A 21,190-nucleotide genomic window follows, 5' to 3' on the forward strand; every position below is an offset into this window, starting at 1 on the left:
GGGAAAGAATACATGAATTGGAGTCTTCGATCTTCCCATTGTAAGTCTATGGAAAACGAATTAATTAATATCAATTAAACTATACATATCTCTTAGCAAAATACGAGCACAAGATTCCCGATGAAGCCGGTCGATTTGACATATTGCTCAAGTGCGTGCTACCAAAACTGTGGGACAAGTAGTGTGCCAAAGTCTGGTTGAACCACACTAGCATCACAATAATTTTAACCACTTTATCCATTTATATGTTGGCTATTAAAAAATAGCAGCTGTAGCCTACAAGCTATGAGCGTTTACATCTGCTATCATTGAAAATAAGTGGAAAAAAATGTACTAGAAAAGTCGCAATTTTGAAAAATTGCAAAGTGTGGTTGCGCAGTCGCTTACATAGGCCCCTCCCACTAATTTTGCCAGCCAATTACAATGTCGTGTCACCCCTGTGATCATGCGTAAGTAATTTGGAGGGGATTTATCCCCCAAAAATCATGTTTTTGCAACCAACGGTTACAGAAAGAAAAAAAAAGAACCTAACCCAGGGTCGACTCTCTAAGTCACTCATTGACGCAAAACATCAGCCTCAAATAGCTGTGAGGCAAGGCATTGTGAGTTTGTTTGGCTATTTTCGGCAAAGAGGTTTGCTGTAGGGAAAAAAAGAGCAGACCAATTACAAGTAGGCCTATTGAGCGTTTAACTGGAGGGTTTAACTGGTTTAACAGCTAGAGACCCCGGGGCAGACCAAGGTGCAGTTGGAGGAAACACATCGACTCACTGGCCTTGGAACGTCTCGGGATCCCCCAGGAGGAAGTCACTAATGTTGCTCTGGAGAGGGAAGTCTGGAACACTCTGGTGGAGCTGTTACCCCCGCGACTACGGATAAGCGGTTGAAGATGGATGGATGGATGGAGGGTTTAACTTTCTGAAAATACACATGAACTACACAACGCTACACATTGATGGTACCATCAAACAAGTCTATATGAAATCTATATAAAGGTTTAATCTGAAACATAATTGTATATGCAGTGCTCCCTGTTTTATCTCTTTCTCTCCTGAGAGAGGCCTGAAGACTCCTGATCTACCTCCCGATACTGTCTGAACCCATGGTCTCCTGCATGGAAAAATGAATCCACTCAGTCAAAAGAGAATCTCCTCTTATGGGGTTAGTTGATATTCAGGCAGGACTACGCTATGCGCATACAAACATGCAATTCTAGCTAGGCCTGTGCACTTTTCCCTTTTTGTGTGGAATGCTAGGCCTACTCCAAGTCAGAATTTTACTATTTTTATTTTCTTTTGAAAACAAAACGTCTGTGGTCTCCGAGGCTAGAATTTTACTGAATAGATTTAGATTTTTTTTTTAATTATTATTTAATTTCACTACTGTTAAGTCGTGAAAATAAAGCCTTTCTGATTCTCGATTTGATTAGAAAGAAATCAGACACATTGAAATGAATGAATGAATGAATGAATGAAATCCTACTTTTGTCTCAATTTTAAATTATTTGGCCGCATCAGCTGATTGACAGTCAGGAGCATTATAGCGCATGCGCGAAATGTGAAGGCATTCCTGCTTCTGAAGCACAACCACAAGGTACTTTATTTTTTAAATTATTCTTATAAACAAATGTGGCATGTGCTGTTTGAAACATGCCAAGTACATTTTAACCTTATAGAGGGGCCCTTTCATTATGAATAATAGGCTATAATTGCATGCTATTTTGATGTAATACTAATAGAGAAATCATATCAAGGAGTTTTTAAAGAACTTATCTGAGCAATATCAATACAATCTTAGATGTTCAATATAAACCAGAGCTCATTTATTTGGATGTCAGAAAAGAAAGGTCATTGTTTTAACCACTTTAATCGTGCCATTCCCCACCGAATCTATTAAAATATATATGATTATGAAATTGCAATGCCTGTGTTTCGCCAGCCAGTGTACGAGAGGAAGTGCTGCCTTACATTTACGACTCTAGGCAAGAATCGCACCCCGTGCTGCCTGCCTGTGTGAAGCAGCGCCTATCAGCCCAACAACTAGCGGCAGCTAGCCGAGAAGCTTTAGCTAGCCGAGCTAGAGCTACATACAGCCATCCTGAAACATAAAACTAGACAAAGAAAGACCTGTACACAAACTGGGTGAAAAAACACACGCCAAACGCCGTGGCGAACCGGTGAAGAGAGCCGCCCTGGTAACAAACACCACCCATACCGGCTCTCTTCACACCAACCAACTGGAAGCATGAAATCTAAAGGTATTATTGGTGCTCCAATCAGTCTAGCTTTTCAGTTTTTGTATCTTTAGCTTTCTGGGCTTCTTTAGCATGGGTGTTGCTGTAGCTAAGCTAACGGTCCGTTATAACCAAGTGTTATTTTTCCAACCCGGCAGACAGCTAGCTTAGTAGGGCTAGCACACATTGCTAATATTAGCACATCATTAAAAGGCCTGGTTTGTGTTTGTTTTAGTGTGATAAGGGTATTATAAACGTCAACATTGGACTCTGGTACACGTATAACTTCAGTTATTGTCAGTTAAAAAGACATTTTGCAAACTGTTGATCGAGGATATTGTTTGTTGTTGACTCGTTGCTAACGCGGCTCGTTTGACAGTTATATGTATTAATGCGAATGATGTCGCGCGAGCGCGTCTGTAATGAGTCACACGACATAACTGTCGTATGTTCTTTTTTCGACGACGTATTGTCCCATCGGGCCACAATTGCATAAACCCCGTTGACGTCAACACTTTTATTCAGTTGAAAATGACGTCATATCTGATCGGCGTTTGTTATTAAGCAGTAAATTAGTGAGCAGCACACAAGTGACAGTTGGTGGAGCTAAAAAAGTATCGTGCATATAATATTGCGTATGTGACTGGTAGTATAGTGTACTAATGGATTATAACCTGTACTAAGGTGTCATACAACCAGTATAAACGTTAATTAACGTCCATTAAGAAGAGCCTGATCAGTTAGCTTAAGTTGACGCTAGCATCACTTGGCTAACGTCCCCATGTTGAGGTCTGTTGAGACTGTGGTACTTGTCATTGTTCTGTTTTCTTTCTAACCTCACTGTTTACAACCATTTGGTTTATTTGAATCAGATAACAGACGCTTGTGCAGTCACGTGTCACGTGTGTCCTGTTGTTCAACTAAGTTGTTAGTTATTGTTTGCTTGCTAGGCCCGACTAGCAATATGCTAGTTAACGTAACATGCCTGGACAAGAAGAGATGGTTAGCAAAACATCTGAATGGAAGCTAGTTGGACTTGCTACTCCCCAAAAGGCCCACCATGTCCAATCAAAGCCTCACTGTTGATTTAAGCCTGAGAGGCTAGAAATCTAACTAAATTTGGTTATATCTGTAGGCTACCCTCTCAGAGTCACAAATGCATAGACTATTTGAGGAATTTAGTACTGTGTAGGTTAGGTTATCAAACTGACTGTCACCCCAATGTGTGAATTGCACAACAGCAGATTAATTGATTTGTTCTTAATTGTATATTAGTATATTGTGGTATATCTGTCAGGGATTGTTAGACCTACTTACCTATTTGTACATTATGTTCAACAGGTCTCTTTCCAAAGTCTTAACCTTTTTATGTTTTTCCTTCTAGAGTGGGATCTGTTGATGGGGCCATGAAGTGATATACCTCATATTTGCACATTTCAACCATTCAAAGGGTGAGTGTAGTCTATATATTCTACAACGTGTGTGGTATATCTTAGATTCTAAGACATAACATAAGTTTAAATTAAATTGTCTTATGTCCTGCTGCAACTGCAATATCGTTAGGCAGATTTTTTTTGGCCTCCATTTTCGCATTGCAAGTTTCTATTAGCTTGGATTCCCCATCGATGATGTCACTGGTGGACGGGTTTCTGAACTGCCCACAGCCCTCCTATGATACACAGACTGAGTAGAAAAAAATGGTGCCATTTTATCATGATTATTACACGAGGACCTATTATATGAAGATAGGTTGAAAAGTGGTGGAGTGGTCCTTTAACTTTGACCGTATCATGTTTCTAGCTTTAGTCACACACACAAATTGAATTAAATGTGGTATGACCTCTAATATCTCCATTATTTTAAACCCATTATTTTAACCTCGTTAATTGCCCTAGTCCTCAGGCATAGAGAAACTTGGGCAAAACTCTTGGCATTGCTGAAAAACTAAACTAACCCTCTTGGTTAAGTCCCATTACATCCACTGCACAAATCAAGCATACAAACATTTCTGTTGCTATCAATTCTGGGGTAGCACTAGCATCTGCAGTTTTTTGTGCGATCAGTTGTAATAGTTTAGTTCTACTTGTGGAGTATAATGGCAAACACCATAATCTTAACTCAGCCTTTATGTTAGTATGTTACCATTTTGTAAAACCTCTTAGGAATGTTGTGACTAGTGACCTTTGTAGATTGTCTCACAGGTTATTTAAAGGTAGCGTAAGGAAAATTATTTGGTTAAAACAAAATGTTTTTTATTTTGTTAAAAGATTTTCTGATAGAAATCATTGCTTTATAGTGTTTGTTCGGTCACATGGGTCTCTCTCTCCAAGCTCTCTAATAAACAAAAAATAAATGTTTCTGTTTAATAAACAACACATTGTAGATAATGTTTAAGCTGGGAAGACATGGAGACCCCTGTTACTGAACAAACACTATATAACAATGAGTACTAGAATATAGAGATATTTAACACTTATTTTAACTGAAGAAAATCTCTTGCACTTATCAAGGGCCACTTCACCCCTTTGCAAAAAATATTATTTGAATGATGTTTAGGACACAAACACTTTGTGGAGGTTTTTATGTGTGTAATGTGTTTTTAAAAAAAAATGTATTCCAAATGTCTGACTCATCAGACATTGGTCTCACTTCCTTCCTGGACTACATGTTGTCTATGGTCAATGTCATTGTAGGAATTCAGTGATCCAGTCAAACCCTAATCAAACACACAGACTACATTATTCTTCTGGCCATATATTGTGTACCAAACTTAAATCGCCTCCTTTTATTAAGACCTGAGGGAGATTCTTCAAATGCCTTCAAAATCAGTAGTTCTCACTAGTGGTGTCAGTTTTACAAACACAGGATATGATGGTATTACCCCAAAGTGGTTCCCGTTGGTTCGATCCTAAAGTTATGAATTGGTCGATTCAACTAGCTGCGGGAAAAACACAGATGTACAAGCCCAAAGCGCTGTGCATTGCAACAGGTAGAGAACTTGTAGATCTGCTACTTCCAGCGCAGGACGGGTGCGTGCTTATGACTCTTAACTGTGCGTCAGCAGCGACAACACGAGCATAAGCCACTTGTCAGATGGGATGCACATGCAGATCCGACACAACTTTATTGCATAATTGTGCACATCTGTTTTTTAATCCACGTGTCCATCACATAGCCTTTTAAATCTTATTTCCCATCCACGGGGACAAGCAAGGTGATAACACCCATAGATATATCTAAGTCTATGATATCACAGGCTTCCACCCGATCTGGGTGGTGGTGGTGTTGTCTGACGAGGGTAGCTACTAGCTAGCATAGGAGCTAATGTTAGTCTAGCTCTAGTCCATAGCGTTAGGAGGAGTTCTCCTTAATAACACTGGTACTTTCCATCCTTTCCCCAACCCCTCCCACTCGATGCTGCGTTCACACGGGCAGACGCAAAGACGAATGGGAATCTCATTTGGAGCAGCAGTCTTTACATGGTCATGTTTCTGGCTTCCATTCCAATTAGCGTCTGCCCGTGTTTAATGGTCATGGTTTCACTGTCCACAGCAGGCTTAGTTTTTCCCTAATAAAAGTTTTTATTTGTTTACTCGTGTTCCCCTTGTAAAACATCTTTAGGTACTCGGAGAAGCATTATATAAATTTGAGATATTATTATTATCACTATTATTATTATTATTACTACTTGTTTTATTGCTTATGCTTATGTAGTAACTATTTATTGATTAACTCTGATCCAAATCCGTTTGAAAAAAACAACTCACTGTTCTCAGGTCAAATATTGATATGTGATTAAAATGTGATTAATTGAGATTAATTCATCACAAAGACTCCAATTAATTAGATGTTTTTAATCAAGTCCCAACCCTATTCTTTATAGATCTCGCTTCAAATTAAAAATCAAAGGTTTAATGTGTCAGATCGCACCGTATCAAATTCCACAAAATCGAAATCGTATCGAATTGCACTGAATCGAATCGTTCTGTATATAAAATGTATCGATACGCATCGTAGCCCATGCGTATCGATTAGTATCGAATCGTCTTGTAAGGGAGAGATGCACACCCCTAGTTCTCACACTCAAGATGTTTCATAGAAATCATATGTACAAGGCAAGCTCGCAGCCCGACATGAAGTGATGCGATGTGAGCTTGTAGATCTTCTATTTTTCAATAGCCAACGCAAAAATGTAAAATTATACAAATGCCCAGTTTTAATGTGTTAACCATTGTCCTTTTTTTTTATAAAGGTCAAGTGGGACGTGTTCAAGGGCATCAGTGGTTGTGCTGAAGGGCAAAGCTGGCGATGTCACGGGTTCCCACCCCCCCTCCACCGGGGGAGATGTCAAGTGGACCTGTGGCAGAGAGCTGGTGTTACACACAGGTATATAGCTGATCTCCAACTTCATAGTGCTTCAGATACACGCCAGGAGGGGGAGGGCATTTTCTTCTCAATTTTAGTCATTTTAGCAATTGATTCCACCCCACACACATTTCTGTGTCGTCCTACTGACTAACCTACCAGTGAGGAGCCCCCACCTGAGGGACATAGAGCCTTTGTCCTACTCCTCCCACCCCAACACACCCTGCTGACAGATGCCACCCCAGCCCGTAGGATTACATGCACTGACGGCTTCCGTCCCCAGACATGGGTCCAGGTTTTCCTGCAGACCTTTTTTGCCCTGGCGCAGTACCATGCTTAACATCTCTGGCACCATTCCAAGACAAGCCAAGAAGAGTGAAATATTTAATATTCTACTACAAGCAATTGGTTGAAATAAGCTCTCAAGCTGTGCTGAAATGGGCATGATGTTAACACCCTGAGTGCACAGGACGGAGTTCTCCGCCCTATCAATTAGTAACGCCCAGCACTCAAGGCGGAGATTGATCAAAAGGACGGAGATTATTGATATGAAAACCGATCACATCGCTCCACAAGCTGGGAGTGTCTGTTGCGCAACACTCGATGTTAGATTCCGGTGGGATGTCATCGAAAAAGTTCCCCCCCATTTTAGCCGACGAAATCGAAAATAACTCTTGATCTAAATCATTCCGTCCAATTCTAAGAAAAGATTATGTGTTAGACGGCCCACCGCGGTCCCGTTGCTAGTCGCTTTAGAATGAATCATAACTCCCGATGTTGTCGATCGCCTCGAGTGTTTTGGCTACATCAAGCTGCTTCAGCCACATCCGGGATAACATCCGGTCCGTCGCTAAATGGGCTCCGCTGCTATAAATCGCTGGGTGCTATGATTTAATGGATTAAATAACTCGGGGTGTTAATAGAAGATTTGAGAACAGATTAATACAAATTCAAAAGATGTGTTATGAAACTTCTCTTCTCTAACTTCCCTTTTATTTTGAGGGAAATAGTAATGAATTCATCAAATTAATTCATTAATAAATAAATAAATGTTCGGCACGGGCGCACTTCAGTCGCGTTTGTGTGTAGACGCTCGATAAAGTTGTATGCGGATTCGAACCCACAAGCTCTGCGTGGGGGGGGGTTGGCCTCTCCATCTGCACCATACTCCTTGCTGTTCGCGCGTGCGCGTTGCCGTACGGCTCAGAAAGAATGCCTCGTATCTCCTAATCTAGGGACCTCTCCGTGGTTTTGACCAGATGGATATACTAAGCTCTTCATTTCTGACTTCAACATGCCTCTCGTTCAAAATATGAACGCGAGGGATTATCCAGCAATTTTATCGTAATCCTAGCGAGGTAAGGGTAGGTATTATGCCTCCCGGTTTTTGTACGGAACGGAAGGGGGGGGGGGGGGGGGCTTTCAGAGTAAAAGCTGCCATATCTGCGCGACACCCCGAGCTGCTATTTTGAAAGAAATCCCGGCGCTAATTGTGTTTTAATAGCAGATCTACAAGCTCGCAACATGTAGCGATGCGTTGTGACCTTGTGGATTGTCTATTTTCTATTTGCTGCCCAATCACCTTATGCCTATTTAGCTGTTTTTTACTGTTTCAACTAGATCACAACGCGTTGATGTAGGATAGGATAGGATATTTTCATTATTTAAAAATGAACAAAATAAAAAGTAAAAAAAAGGTGCCAAGGACGGTGCCAAGTGTTCCATCACGCTTTTATGTGTATATCCTGGGTTTAAGTTTCTATTGTGGTTACTTGTATTTCTTTTACCAAAATAAAAAAATCTAATAGATGACTGACATTACAGGATGTCTACAGGTTCCACATTGGAGCCATTCTGTCCCCATGTGCATGTTGTAGATGTAGAAAGATTGAATTTCTTGTTCTTGTTCTCAACTGCCGGAAAATAAATGTAATAGAAAAACCACTATGAAGCAGTAATAGATTTTATAAATTGTTGTGAATCTAAACTGCCACAACAGGAAGTATTATGTACTATTCTGTTCAAGCAACTGAGAGTTGTATTGGGCTTATTAGAACCGGAAGGAGGCAATGCTGGCCTGCCAGGCCTTACGGCCAAGCTACACCAGGCTTTTCTCGCGCGTTTACCCTAAACGCAATAGGACTGGACCTAAATTCAACGCATGCGTTTAGGGTAAAAGTGCGCGTTTTGTGCGAGAAAAGCCTGGTGTAGCTTGGCCGTTATTCAGCTACAGTTTGAAATGCATTATTGCTGCAAAAGATATTCAAGCAAGGGTTGGGCCATTATAATCTATGTCTGAGTCGTTGATATCAGTCAGAGTAAAGACCGTTAGATTATTGCATCACCAATATGACCATAGTCACTCTGGACGAGTTGCTCCCATGTGCCTCTTGTTTAGTAGTATTCAACTTCTGCTTGAAGCTGCAATGTTGTGTATATACTGTAAATGTGTATATTATTTTATTGTAATAACATCTTAGATATACTTTTATCAATTTTACATATTTTACAATAATTACATTTTTTAATTTGTTTTCTATTCTTAAATTCTCAAGGTCAAAGTTGTGAAGTTTTCCTATATGTGGACCATCAACAACTTCAGCTTTTGCAGAGAGGAGATGGGAGAGGTGTTGAAGAGCTCGACCTTCTCCTCTGGGCCTAACGACAAAATGAAATGGTTAGTACTTGGATTATAAACTTCTCGAAGCAATACATTGATTATTGTATCCGTAATGGATCTCCTCAAAGCGGGAGAGAACATCACACCAGAAGGCTTATCATGGACTTGTGTTTTTGGCAGAAATGATGAATGTAGTTAACCCATTTTGGGCGGGAACCCCTTTTGGTGTTAGCATTATGTTGTGCTTTAGCTATTGAAAAATAGCAGATCTACAAGCTCATAGCGCGCCACCGAGTGTTTTTTTGAAAAATCGAAGAACGACTGACATAGAAACATAGCTTTTTCAGAAAACTGTCAGGATGTAGAAGACATTTTTAGAATCTGATCTCGGGTCAAAATGGGTTAATGCTGTAACTCGTGTAGCTTTTATACCATCACTGATATGCAGTGTTTATCTCTGTTTACTTTACAGGTGTCTCAGAGTCAATCCAAAGGGACTTGATGATGAAAGCAAAGATTATCTGTCGTTGTATTTACTGCTTGTTAGTTGTCCAAAAAGTGAAGTCAGAGCAAAGTTCAAGTTTTCCTTATTAAACGCAAAAAGAGAGGAGACGAAAGCAATGGGTGAGTACAAGCCAATATTCAGTCAAATACATGCATTCGGTACAGCTTTTTTATTTTCAGTACAATCTTTTTATTGACATTAGTGATGTACTAATTTCTCAAACGTGTCTCCCCCCATCCTTTTATAGAAAGCCAAAGAGCATATCGATTTGTCCAAGGCAAAGACTGGGGCTTCAAAAAATTCATTAGGAGAGATTTCCTGCTTGATGAAGCCAATGGACTCTTGCCTGATGATAAGCTCACACTTTTTTGTGAGGTAATTGATACTGCAATACTTGGTATTTATCATTTACTGTCCTCTTCTCATGGTTAGTGGACAGTACTAATGTTAACCTTTTCAATGTTGAACCCTGATTTAGAGGATAGCTTTGTGACTAGATCTGAAATTAAGGATTACATTACTTGGATTATTAACCTAATAATGGCCAATAAAAGATAAGCAGGGGGTATACAATAGAGTTTTCTTCCATGGTGTCCTTTAACACGAGCAAACCCCAGTTTCTCCAGTGGAGCTATGATCAAGAGTAGATGGGATTTGTATTGGGCAACTATACCATGTGAATATATATATTAATGATATCAATGGGAAGAAGGGCATTACTGAAAAACATGCATGTACAGAAAGAAAATAAGTTTTTATTGGGCCTACAACTACAGACTTGAGAAACCTCTGCACAGCAATAGTAACACTGATTAATGGTGGTTATGAATTTCTATAGTCCTTTATGGACTATTTCAGCTCTCCTTGTCCTTTGTCAAGAATCTTGGCCCTGACTTCAATATGTGTAAGGTGGCAGAAAATGTTAGTTAGTCTTATCTTATTCCTGTCCATATACATGCTATATTGTTGGAATTTTATCTTGAACATTGTTGCCAATCACTAAAAAATGAAATGGCTTTCCCCATGTGACATCATTTAATGTCACTAATTGCAATTCTAAAACAAATGATTGAATTCCAACATGTCAAGAAGATTAAATGTTTGAAGAATAGGTGTCTCTTTAGAGGGACAAGTTAAATGAACTGTCCAATCATTTTGATTGCAATTAGACAAATACCGCAACGACTAACTGCCAATATGCCTGACAACGGTCCGAGAAATGTTTTACATTTTGAGGGGAAATTGGCAATTTCATAAGCAAATTAGAGTGAAATCGAAGATGGAATGTCTTCTCATTAATTAGGTGTTTCAGCAAAGTTAATTAATTTTGGTTACAATTGGCTGTGTTTTTGCAATTAAAATCCCCTCCCGTTTGTAGGTTCCTCAGTCTGCAATGGGTATTAAAAACACTTTAAGGAGCAGGAATTTGAGTTCGTTTGACCTTTTTAAAAACCTTTTTTTTACAAAACCTATTGCATTTATTTTCCGGCAAAAACAACAAAGTCAATAATGGCACTCTCCCTGCACTATAAGATGTCATGCTAAGACCGTGGACCGGAAAGCCATTGTTTGACAGTCTTATCGTTGTCATGCTTCAATACAGTTTACACTCCGTGTTTGTGTGTGTGGTTTTTTTCAGGTGAGCGTGGTCCAGGATTCTGTGAACATTTCAGGCCAGTCCAACATGAACATGCTGAAGGTTCCAGAATGTCAGCTGTCTGATGACCTGGGGAACCTGTGGGAGTGTTCTCGCTTCACCGACTGTAGCCTCTATGTGGGAGGGCAGGAGTTCAAAGCTCACAAATCCATCCTGGCAGGCAAGACCTCTCTTTCTCCCACGGCTGCCGGCACTACTATACCCGAGTAGGATACCGGGAGATGAGCCCCGCAGTAGCTGAGCAAAGATGCCCCTATGCCGCTCTTTTCTTCGATAGCCTCTCCTGGAAAGCCATAAGTACCCAGATAGGCTACAAAGGGTTTGGCTTCCTAGCTTGTTTTTTGGGTTTTTTTTGCAACAGCCCTCTTCTGCTGTGGGCTCTAATCCACTCGGCTAGCTCTGCTTGGCCCAGCTTGGCCTGGCCTGACTGCAGGATCAGGGAGATTTGGAGGGCTCTCTTCAACTCTTTCACCGCATTAGACATGGTGGCAGCTGGTGTGGCCACAGGGCTGTGGTTAGAGCACGAATGCTGATACAAAACGGCAACTGTTATGATTTACTAGCGCTTATTCATTCAGATTCCCTACTGATGTACATTGTACTAAATCAAGCTGGTTTAGCCTTGTAAGCCACTTGCTTGTTGGATGAACTGTAATATATTGTCGTTGGATGAACTGTAATATATTGTCGCTGTCGGGGCAAACCTTGTGTGACCAAAAAACCTTTACTGGTTATTTAGCTACAACTACAAGCTTGTGTTAATACTTTGTTACGTTTTGTTATAGAAAACAAAAAGACACAACCATTTTCAACCTGGTGTTCATATTTTGGGCATCTCATTGCGATGCACTGTGAGCATGTATTTTCTATTTTCGCTACTTTTGTGCGACACACAGACAAATATAAAATAGGGCATTCATTTATTTTAAAAAAACGTTAAAAAAAAAAAAAGATTCAAGGTTTCTGCCCGATGGGGACTATCATGTTAGCCTGGCTAATAAGCCAGACTCGAATCACACTGTCGTGTGGTATTTGAGTCTGGAGATGCTATGTATGGATCTTGTTTCCCGGGGGGCGGGGTTCAAACATTTTTTCTTTGACGCAGTTGGTCAGAGCTACTGTCAGTCAAAGGTCTCAAGCATTGAACGTCACTGTACCAAAGCCCGCCCATATTGCATACCGTGTCCCGATTGGCCACACCAGTTCTCTGGTGTGGGAAATGGGCGTACAATTGAGCCTCTCCAGACCGTAATCCGCCGGCAGGCAATTTTCTTTTGCCAACTGCTGATTCGGTCTGGCTTATTAGCCAGGCTACTATCATGTAGGATTGTTTGCCCAGTTAATTTACTTATGCCAGCTGGTCATTGAAATTGTGTTTTCCCCCTCCCTTCTTTCTTACAGCAAGGTCTCCAGTTTTTAATGCAATGTTTGAACATGAAATGGAAGAGAGTAAAAAAGTAAGAATTAATGGTTTTATTTACTTACTGTAGTAAATATATGGTGTTTATCCTATGCCTTATATTCTATTCGGTTTAAGTATTTTCTATGTATTGCTTTGCTGATATGTGCACGAACCCACTTGTAACATATCTCACAGATTGTGTTTATAGTTTATACACATATATTAATCATTGTTTGCGGTTTTTGTATTCTATTCTTTTATGACTTTTTTTAATGCATCAAATAAAAAGAAAAAAGACCATTACTGCATCAAAAGTAACCCGTGTGAAGTGAGGGGTGCTTTAATGATCGTACATCATCAAGAATGGTGGTCCCTTATTGGCCAAGGGTTCCCACCGACATATGCAGATTTGCTCAGACACATGACATAAATTCATTGTCAATGGCATTTAATGTTTGTGTTCAGACACAAACATTAAACTCTATAGCTGTTTATAGGAGGGGCTAGTGTCCCTCAAAAACTGGTCAAACATTGTCCAAATTGTCAAATAATATATTATTATATTGAATTGTGAAAATAGATGATCTACCAGGAGGCGTTGTAAGCTTTTTCACAATATTTATCTTGGAACAGAGTCACCAATTTAAATGCCTAAACTCTTACATTCCAATACTCAAAGTGGGGGTCCCCCAGTTCCAAATAGGATGTATTTGGGGGTGGGGGGGGTCATAGACTGGAACCACTGATGTATAGCAGCTGTCTATTGCAGCTCCTTTACATGTAGCTTGAGCACAGTTGAGCAAGTTTAATGACACATTTATCCTAATATAGTTACTTTGAGAACATTTTGTGTTTCCTGAACAATGTGTCGTATATGGAACTGAACTTCTGTCCTTGGTTTTTCCAGAATCGTGTTGACATCAGCGACGTAGACCCAGATGTTTTCAAGGAGATGATGGGCTTCATCTACACAGGCAAGGCTCCAAACCTGGAGAAGATGGCTGACAACCTGCTGGCGGCAGCAGATAAAGTAAGAATGATCTGTTAGTCTGGCATGGACAGACGATCAGAGATCAATGCCTGCCTTCTGATACACCTGGTGACATCGAAATTCAATGTAGGAGCTAAAACTGGGTGTAAGCAATATGGAAATTAAAAAAGAACTGCATTGCAGAACCAATGCAAAGACTTTTAGAACATATCTTGAATTTAGCTTTCCTCATACATAGTGGTAAGGCTTTTTAATGACGTCTCGTGCACCTACATGCGCACAGATGTGTGTGTGTGTGTGTGTGTGTGTGTGTGTGTGTGTGTGTGTGTGTGTGTGTGTGTGTGTGTGTGTGTGTGTGTGTGTGTGTGTGTGTGTGTGTGTGTGTGTGTGTGTGTGTGTGTGTGTGTGTGTGTGTGTGTGTGTGTGTGTGTGTGTGTGTGTGTGTGTGTGTGTGTGTGTGTGTGAGAACCTAAATTACCTGGTGACCTATGATGAGGCATCAATGTGGTAATTTACTTGGAAGTTGGAGGTGAAGAAATTCACAGAAAAAGGGAGTTTGAATCTCAACATGGGGAAGTGTAGTGTACCCGGTCTGGTTCAGTCATCATTATTAGGAAATATATATTGCATTGTAAGTTGGATAAAGTAAGAACGGAATTGAATTATGGTAACCGTGAGATAATAGATCAGTGTTCTCTACCTTTGAGCTCTGGACCACTAGCATATTTCAGGTCAATAATGGCGTGATATAATTTGTTGTGCGTACTACCTGTAGTATTGTGCAACACATTTTCATTTTCAAGCCTTTCCCTCTACACCACGCCTATTAATTCAAATGTTTTATGGACTCCCATGTTTTATGGACTTCAAATGTTTTATGGACACATTTACCATTACTAGACCTGTACGTGCCCGTCGGCTATTGGATTTTATGAACCAGAAGTAATAATCAATCGTTTCCGGGGTACTCTCTGAAGACTTTCGTTTTCGCTAAAATGGCATCACGAGGTCACATGGATTATTTTAATGAGCTCTGAAAACATGGATGTTTTGTATGATCACCTCAATATGAGCTTCAATTCTGATTCAAACGGCGCTAAAGATCGTTGCTAAAGATAGTCTGTAGTCTGGACGGAGGGAAAATATTGAATGACGTCACAACACAGAAGCGATGATATTTGCGATGCTGGATCGCATTATAACAATAAGGATGCGTCTGATCACGTCCTAGGCGATCGGTGACTATTAATTCGTCCAAACACGCCCTTAGCAGAAAATGAGTTGTTTTATGGTGTTATTTAACACAAACTGGTAAAACACAGTTGTAAGGAGATGTATAGAGCAGCTTCAGGAGTATACAGCAGATTCCTCCCCGCACAATACACCCCAACCCCCCCCCCCCCCCCCACACACACACACACACACACACATACACACACCAGCCGCCCAGTCTCAAGACAAGACAAATCACATGTCCACGCTTTGCTGTTGTCATCTTGCGTTAACCAAGTTGTTCATAATTGTGATTATTTATACGATTTTTAGCAGGTGGCTTTCGTTGAAGATATACAATGTTCTACATGTGAATGCAAATTTCTAGCTTTTTCCCCTATGTGCTACTTTTGTCATTATTAAATGATATTATGCCACTAAAAGCACTGCTGCACTTACTTTGATAATGCCAAAGCGCCAGTGCTCGCCCAGCAGTCTGCCGGGCGAGGTCGCTTCTCGCCCTCAGGCATCTTACTGGTTTCTTATTTTATTAAAATTATCATTTTATCTATTTTACTTTACTTAGTATTTTACTTTACTTAGTTTTAAAAAAACCTGAACTTTGAACATTAAGTAGATTTTCTGGGGTTTTCTGAATAATTGGGCTCAAACAAGTACTCTGATTTGCCTGTTGACTGATGTATCCCATATATGACATAACAATTTGCCAGCAGATGTCACTATTGAGGGATTTTGCCTGTTTTTATTGCAGCTCAATTACACCCAAAGGTTGTTTGGGTGTAATTGAGGTCATAAAACCAAAAATAAAAATAAATGAAACTGAATGTCATGAAACATTTATGGCTTTCCTGTAGCTCCAGTTAGCTCATAACATTAGCTGCTGTTGTCACTTGCTCTGCATTGCAGAGTATGGGTTCAGACTTCTACATTGCAGCATTTCAGAGTATGGGTTCAGACTTCTACATTGCAGCATTTCAGAGTATGGGTTCAGACTCCCATTGGCTTAGAACACAGGAGGCAGCCACTCATGACCAGGTCTCTACTAGAGGCACCCAATCATGACTAGGTCGCTACTAGAAGCACCCAATCATGACCAGGTCGCTACTAGAAGCACCCAATCATGACCAGGTCTCTACTAGAAGCACCCAATCATGACCAGGTCTCTACTAGAGGCACCCAATCATGACCAGGTCTCTACTAGAAGCACCCAATCATGACCAGGTCGCTACTAGAAGCACCCAATCATGACCAGGTCACTACTAGAAGCACCCAATCATGACCAGGTCACTACTAGAAGCACCCAATCATGACCAGGTCACTACTAGAAGCACCCAATCATGACCAGGTCACTACTAGAAGCACCCAATCATGACTAGGTCGCTACTAAAAGCAGCCAATCATGACTAGGTTGTTAATAGAAATTGAGCGATTATAAGCCCAGGTTTACACCTGGCAAAATTGAATGATTGGAGCATCCCTAGTAAATTACACATTTTAGGAACAAGTGCTGAAGGCAAAGTAGGCAAAGTAGTTTCCTTTTTTGGCAGATGAAACCTGATTACTATGTAATCATGTCTTGTTTCTTTGAATACTCTTTACTGAGATGTACTGTAAATATCTGGTCTTTCTTCTGTCCAGCCATATACAAGCATAAAAATCTGTAGGCAAGCGACCATATCTTTATATTAGATGTGCATTGGACACTGCAAACAAACTCATTTGGTCGCATGCATCATCATGGCCATAACCTTAGCATTCTGTGTTGTCGTCCTCTTTCCGCAGTACGCTCTGGAGCGTTTAAAGGTCATGTGTGAAGAGGCCCTGTGCAACAGCCTTTCGGTGGAGAACGTGGCTGACACCCTCATCCTAGCAGACTTGCACAGTGCCGAGCAGCTTAAAGCACAAGCCATAGATTTTATCAACAGGCGAGTATCACAAAAAAAAAAAAAAACTCCCAGTGATAAATTCCCGCTGCCATTTCTGTTTACCAGCCCTGAATGCTTACCTTTTTATCTCCCCACCATAGGTGCAGTGTCCTGAGACAGCTGGGCTGTAAAGATGGGAAGAACTGGAACAGCAAGTATGTAATTAGCTGATATATGTGACACAAGATTTATAACGGACTCTTATCTCTTCCCCCGACCAGATGCATTAGAATTCATTGTTTTAAGCAAAGGCAGTCGAGCGCACTCTTTGGCGGTGAAGTGGCATATCTTTGTATCCTATGGGTTATTAATAGACTCGTACCAGGATAAGCTGCAAAGGAATTTTTCCTGAATTTAAATCAAAGTTTTTCTTCAGACTGATTTAGTGTGCTGGTGTTGTAGGACACCTTGAAATGTTTACTTATTAGCTCTAATGCTTGCAGTGTGTGTGTGGGGATACACCGCACTGAAATTAATTTAAAGCGATTAAAAAAAAGCCTCACACATTACCGATTGCCTTTTTTTGTTAATTCCTCAGATGGCTTGTCAGCCATGTCCCTCTAATTTCCCGTGATGCATACAATTGCAGCCCTCAACCCCATTACAAACCAAGTTTGTATTTCCTTTACATAAAAAATTGTGACATTTTGGTCAAGAGACCTTCATCAGACCTGTGTAAACACTTGCTTTGTAATGAAGAGATTGTTGCTCATTTGTATGCATGGATTTCCCCTCTTTCAAACGGCAGCTTTTTTCCAGAGCTCGACCCTTTTTTGAAGACTTATATTTCCTTTTCCATTAACGATCTCATAGATTGATTTTTAATGTGCACATTCTTGACTGAGCGAGTGTTGTCTCTCTTCCCTTTTCTCTGTATGTGCTTACAGTCACGCTACGGACATAATGGAGACGGCAGGCTGGAAGTCAATGATCCAGTCCCACCCTCACTTAGTGGCAGAGGCCTTCCGTGCGCTGGCCTCAGCACAGTGCCCACCCTTTGGTTTGCCCAGGAAGCGCCTAAAACAGTCCTGACCGCCCCGCTGTGCACTCAGACTTTTACTGGAGGAGCGAGGCATGGGTTTACAAAGCAAGGACTGGGAAGAGTATGGCTTCTAATTCCACCACCACCCCAAACCCATATGAACAGAGCAAGAACGGAACCTTCTGGAAGAGGGGAGAGTTGGGAGGCTGGCAGGTGGCTGACCAACATCCACGAAGGAGAGTGCGGTCAGTTGTCTGCTTGCCTCGCTGCCCCAACTGAATCCTCTTCAGTCTGGGTAGCCAGGCAAGTTGCTACTTATTGTTTTTCCGTAATTTTCAGAATGGCCTTAATATATCTGCCATTGCTCTGGAGCTGCTCTAGAGTACTTTTGTCTATTTTACTGTGTGCCTGCCTTGTCACACAGACCAGGCCTCCTCCAGATTGCACTAGTTCCCATGAATATAGTCATTTTGATATGGAGTTCTATAGGAACGTATCGAGGGTTTGATTAAATGGGAAATATTATATATTTGTAATGTTTAGCCCATTTTGCGACTAGACATTAGAAAAGCATGAACTCTTTCAGTGCAAGGTCAATTCTTTACACTTTTTAAAAAATGAATATGCCCCATATTGATGGCACCATTTCTATGTAAATGACAGTCGACCCATCTTCAGAAGACCAGTGTACAAGAAAGTCTGTTCTATTGCATATTTGTGGGGGAAAAATAATCATGCAGCATTATGAAATACCCTGTGTTGATAACCATTGTGTGTAAGACAGAAAATAAATGTCTATACTCTGGCCCAAACCTGTTAAATCATATTGGAAGAATAGAAAAAGTATTTATCCAGTCTCCCATCTGATTGACATATTCCAGAACATTAAGTCTGTGAACTGTTATAGTCAATTTTCGAGATTTAGCTTTCCATAGTATTACCAACTTGCAAATATTATATATTCTCAATATATTGTGGTTAACAAAAAAAATGGAAAGACTAATGCATGGTCCTGTATTGTTGAAAAGAAAGTGTCCAAGTACCAATTATGTTGTTAACAATTTGTATTATTTTCTGCAATTATCTTTAAAAAAAAAGCAAAAAAAAAATTTGTGCGGAATTAATGATTTGAATATAGTCCACGCGCAAAATGTCCTCCAACATGCTTGGATTTGTATAGGATGCTGAGCATCAATTCCATTGGCACTGTTGAGCTTAATTTACACCCCCAACGCAAGGCAGCGTCGCCAATTGCTGACGAGAACCAATCGCGACCCGTTGTTGGCGCATAAGGATGGGACGATATGAAAATTTCATGCAAAAATAATTGCGATTAACAATATTATGGTGATAATCAATATATGTTTTAAGACTTAAAATGCCACTTTTAACAACTTAGGCATCCCTATTCTGGGGGAAGCGATCGCCAAAAATAGACTATCTACAAGCTCACAAGCTTGTAGATGGGCTATAATTTGTGGAGAATTGATTTGTGTAGAGAAATAAAAGCGTACCAAATGCTCTTGTTACAGGTCTGTTTTATCAAGTGTAGTGGGTTCAAATGGTACTGAATTTGCAGCTCAACAAAAGCTACGACAGAGGACAATTTCACGATCAATGAAAATCTCCATGATACGATTATTGAGACGTTTTCTTTTTTACACAATATATGATTATTGCACGTTTTTTCTTTTTTTTAAAACACGATACATGATAATAAGTATGGTCCCATTCCTATTGGTGCCTACACCGGTTCTTGTTGGCAAGCGACGCAGTCATACTACTTACGGAGTATGAATTAGGCTTCATTCTATGTATGTGTATGGATGGTGGGGGCTGGGGGAGGGAGGGAGGGAGAGCGGGTGGGGTTAAGGAGGTCACAACGTTGATTGACTTAGTTTCTTACGTGGCGTGGTTGGTATGACAGATGCATTGGAGGATTTTTGTAAATGAACTTGAGTAGCATCATTTTTACATGGTATTACTCTCATCATTTAGTGTCATGTTGAGATGTGAACATATTTTTTTTTCCTTTTGAAGAAAAAAAAGACGAAAAAACAATGAAGTTGTTGTCTGCCAGAATGCCTGCATTAACCCATTAAAACAGTTTTCCAGCATTGTAGAATTGCCAGTAGTTGTCATTTTTAAACGTAGACATTTTCACGGGTGTTTTATTTTTAACCGCCCCCTCTATGCTTAGTAAAACGGACTTGGGTTCCAACTGTACTTGGTGCGCTTGTTTGTTCCCACTCTACACCGAATCTCGATGGTAAAAATAGCATATCTGTATGCTTGTAGATCTGCTATTTTTGTTGATCCCCCCCCCCCCCCCCCCCTCCTCCAGAGAATACCATACATCAACTCGCATGCTTGATATTTATTCAATTTTCTTTTATCTCCATTTGTCATTTATTTGAGGGCCCCCCGTCAACTACATTCTTGGCATCTATACATTATACCTCCCTCCATACATTGCCAACGCAGCTAGCCTTTTTCATTTTTTTTGTAAAATGAAAAATGCATCGATTTTTCTGATCCAAGCATTGTTTTGTTGCTAGTTTGCACAATTCCTTCTGTTCATCTGCTGATCAGCTCCCCGGGTTGAGCACAGTATCTGCAATGCAGCACACAACTGTAGGATATGTGAAGGATCATGTGAACATTGCTTTGTTTTAATGAAGTGTAGGTGTGTCACTACTCATTCTGTTGTGCTTTCAACAGTAAATGGGTGTCGCTGTTTGTTTTTTCTTTTGGCACATTAAATCGCAGGTCGTTTGTATAACATTTGAATGCCTTATACTCCCAACCTCAATAGTCCATATACTGCAGACTGCTGCTCCCTTCTCACCGGTCACAAAAGTTATTTGCAGATAAGCTAGTGGAACATAACGTAACAGTCTAATGTTCTTCAGAACTAATCTTCCATATCACTCAAAGCATGAAATGTCGATTATCCCACCATGTAGACGTCAGATTCTCTGTTCTTCTAACTACGTTGATAACTTATAATGTACCGTAAAAGTACTCCCTGTGCTTAATTTGGGCAAAGTGGAAATCATCTCTGTTGGGTGGAAACCTCATATGTCCAAAACTGTTACATTTCAGGATTCAAAAACTGCAAAATAACAGATCTACGAGCTCAAAACGTTTGCAGATCTGCTACTTTTGTATGACGCTATAGTTTGAAGTATGATCAAGTAGGGCATACTTTATGGGGAAAAATACCCCACAAAGTTACAATATGGATATGGGAGGTTTCTGCTCGACACAGCAACAAGA

At 40.4% G+C, this 21,190-nt stretch overlaps 1 protein-coding gene across 3 annotated transcripts; it reads left to right on the forward strand.

The window, feature by feature from the left end:
- Positions 1 to 1,550: 1,550 nt before the first annotated feature.
- Positions 1,551 to 19,613, forward strand: LOC306935199 (speckle-type POZ protein-like A). Of its 3 annotated transcripts, none has more exons than XM_079518143.1 (12): positions 1,551 to 1,591; positions 3,616 to 3,682; positions 6,484 to 6,617; positions 9,152 to 9,273; positions 9,689 to 9,840; positions 9,969 to 10,096; positions 11,361 to 11,538; positions 12,780 to 12,835; positions 13,688 to 13,810; positions 16,787 to 16,929; positions 17,031 to 17,084; positions 17,817 to 19,613. In XM_079518143.1, exons 3-12 carry the CDS (start codon positions 6,540 to 6,542, stop codon positions 17,959 to 17,961), a joined length of 1,179 nt encoding a protein of 392 aa, XP_079374269.1. In that variant the 5' UTR covers positions 1,551 to 1,591; positions 3,616 to 3,682; positions 6,484 to 6,539; the 3' UTR covers positions 17,962 to 19,613. The 3 variants fall into 3 exon arrangements, with proteins under 3 accessions (XP_079374269.1, XP_079374268.1, XP_079374270.1); XM_079518142.1 differs by lacking the exon at positions 1,551 to 1,591 and adding an exon at positions 1,937 to 2,255; XM_079518144.1 differs by lacking the exon at positions 1,551 to 1,591 and adding an exon at positions 2,827 to 3,020.
- The last annotated feature ends 1,577 nt before the right edge of the window (positions 19,614 to 21,190 follow it).

Source organism: Electrona antarctica, assembly GCF_951216825.1.
Source record: "Electrona antarctica genome assembly, chromosome: 13".
NCBI classification, from domain to species: domain Eukaryota; kingdom Metazoa; phylum Chordata; class Actinopteri; order Myctophiformes; family Myctophidae; genus Electrona; species Electrona antarctica.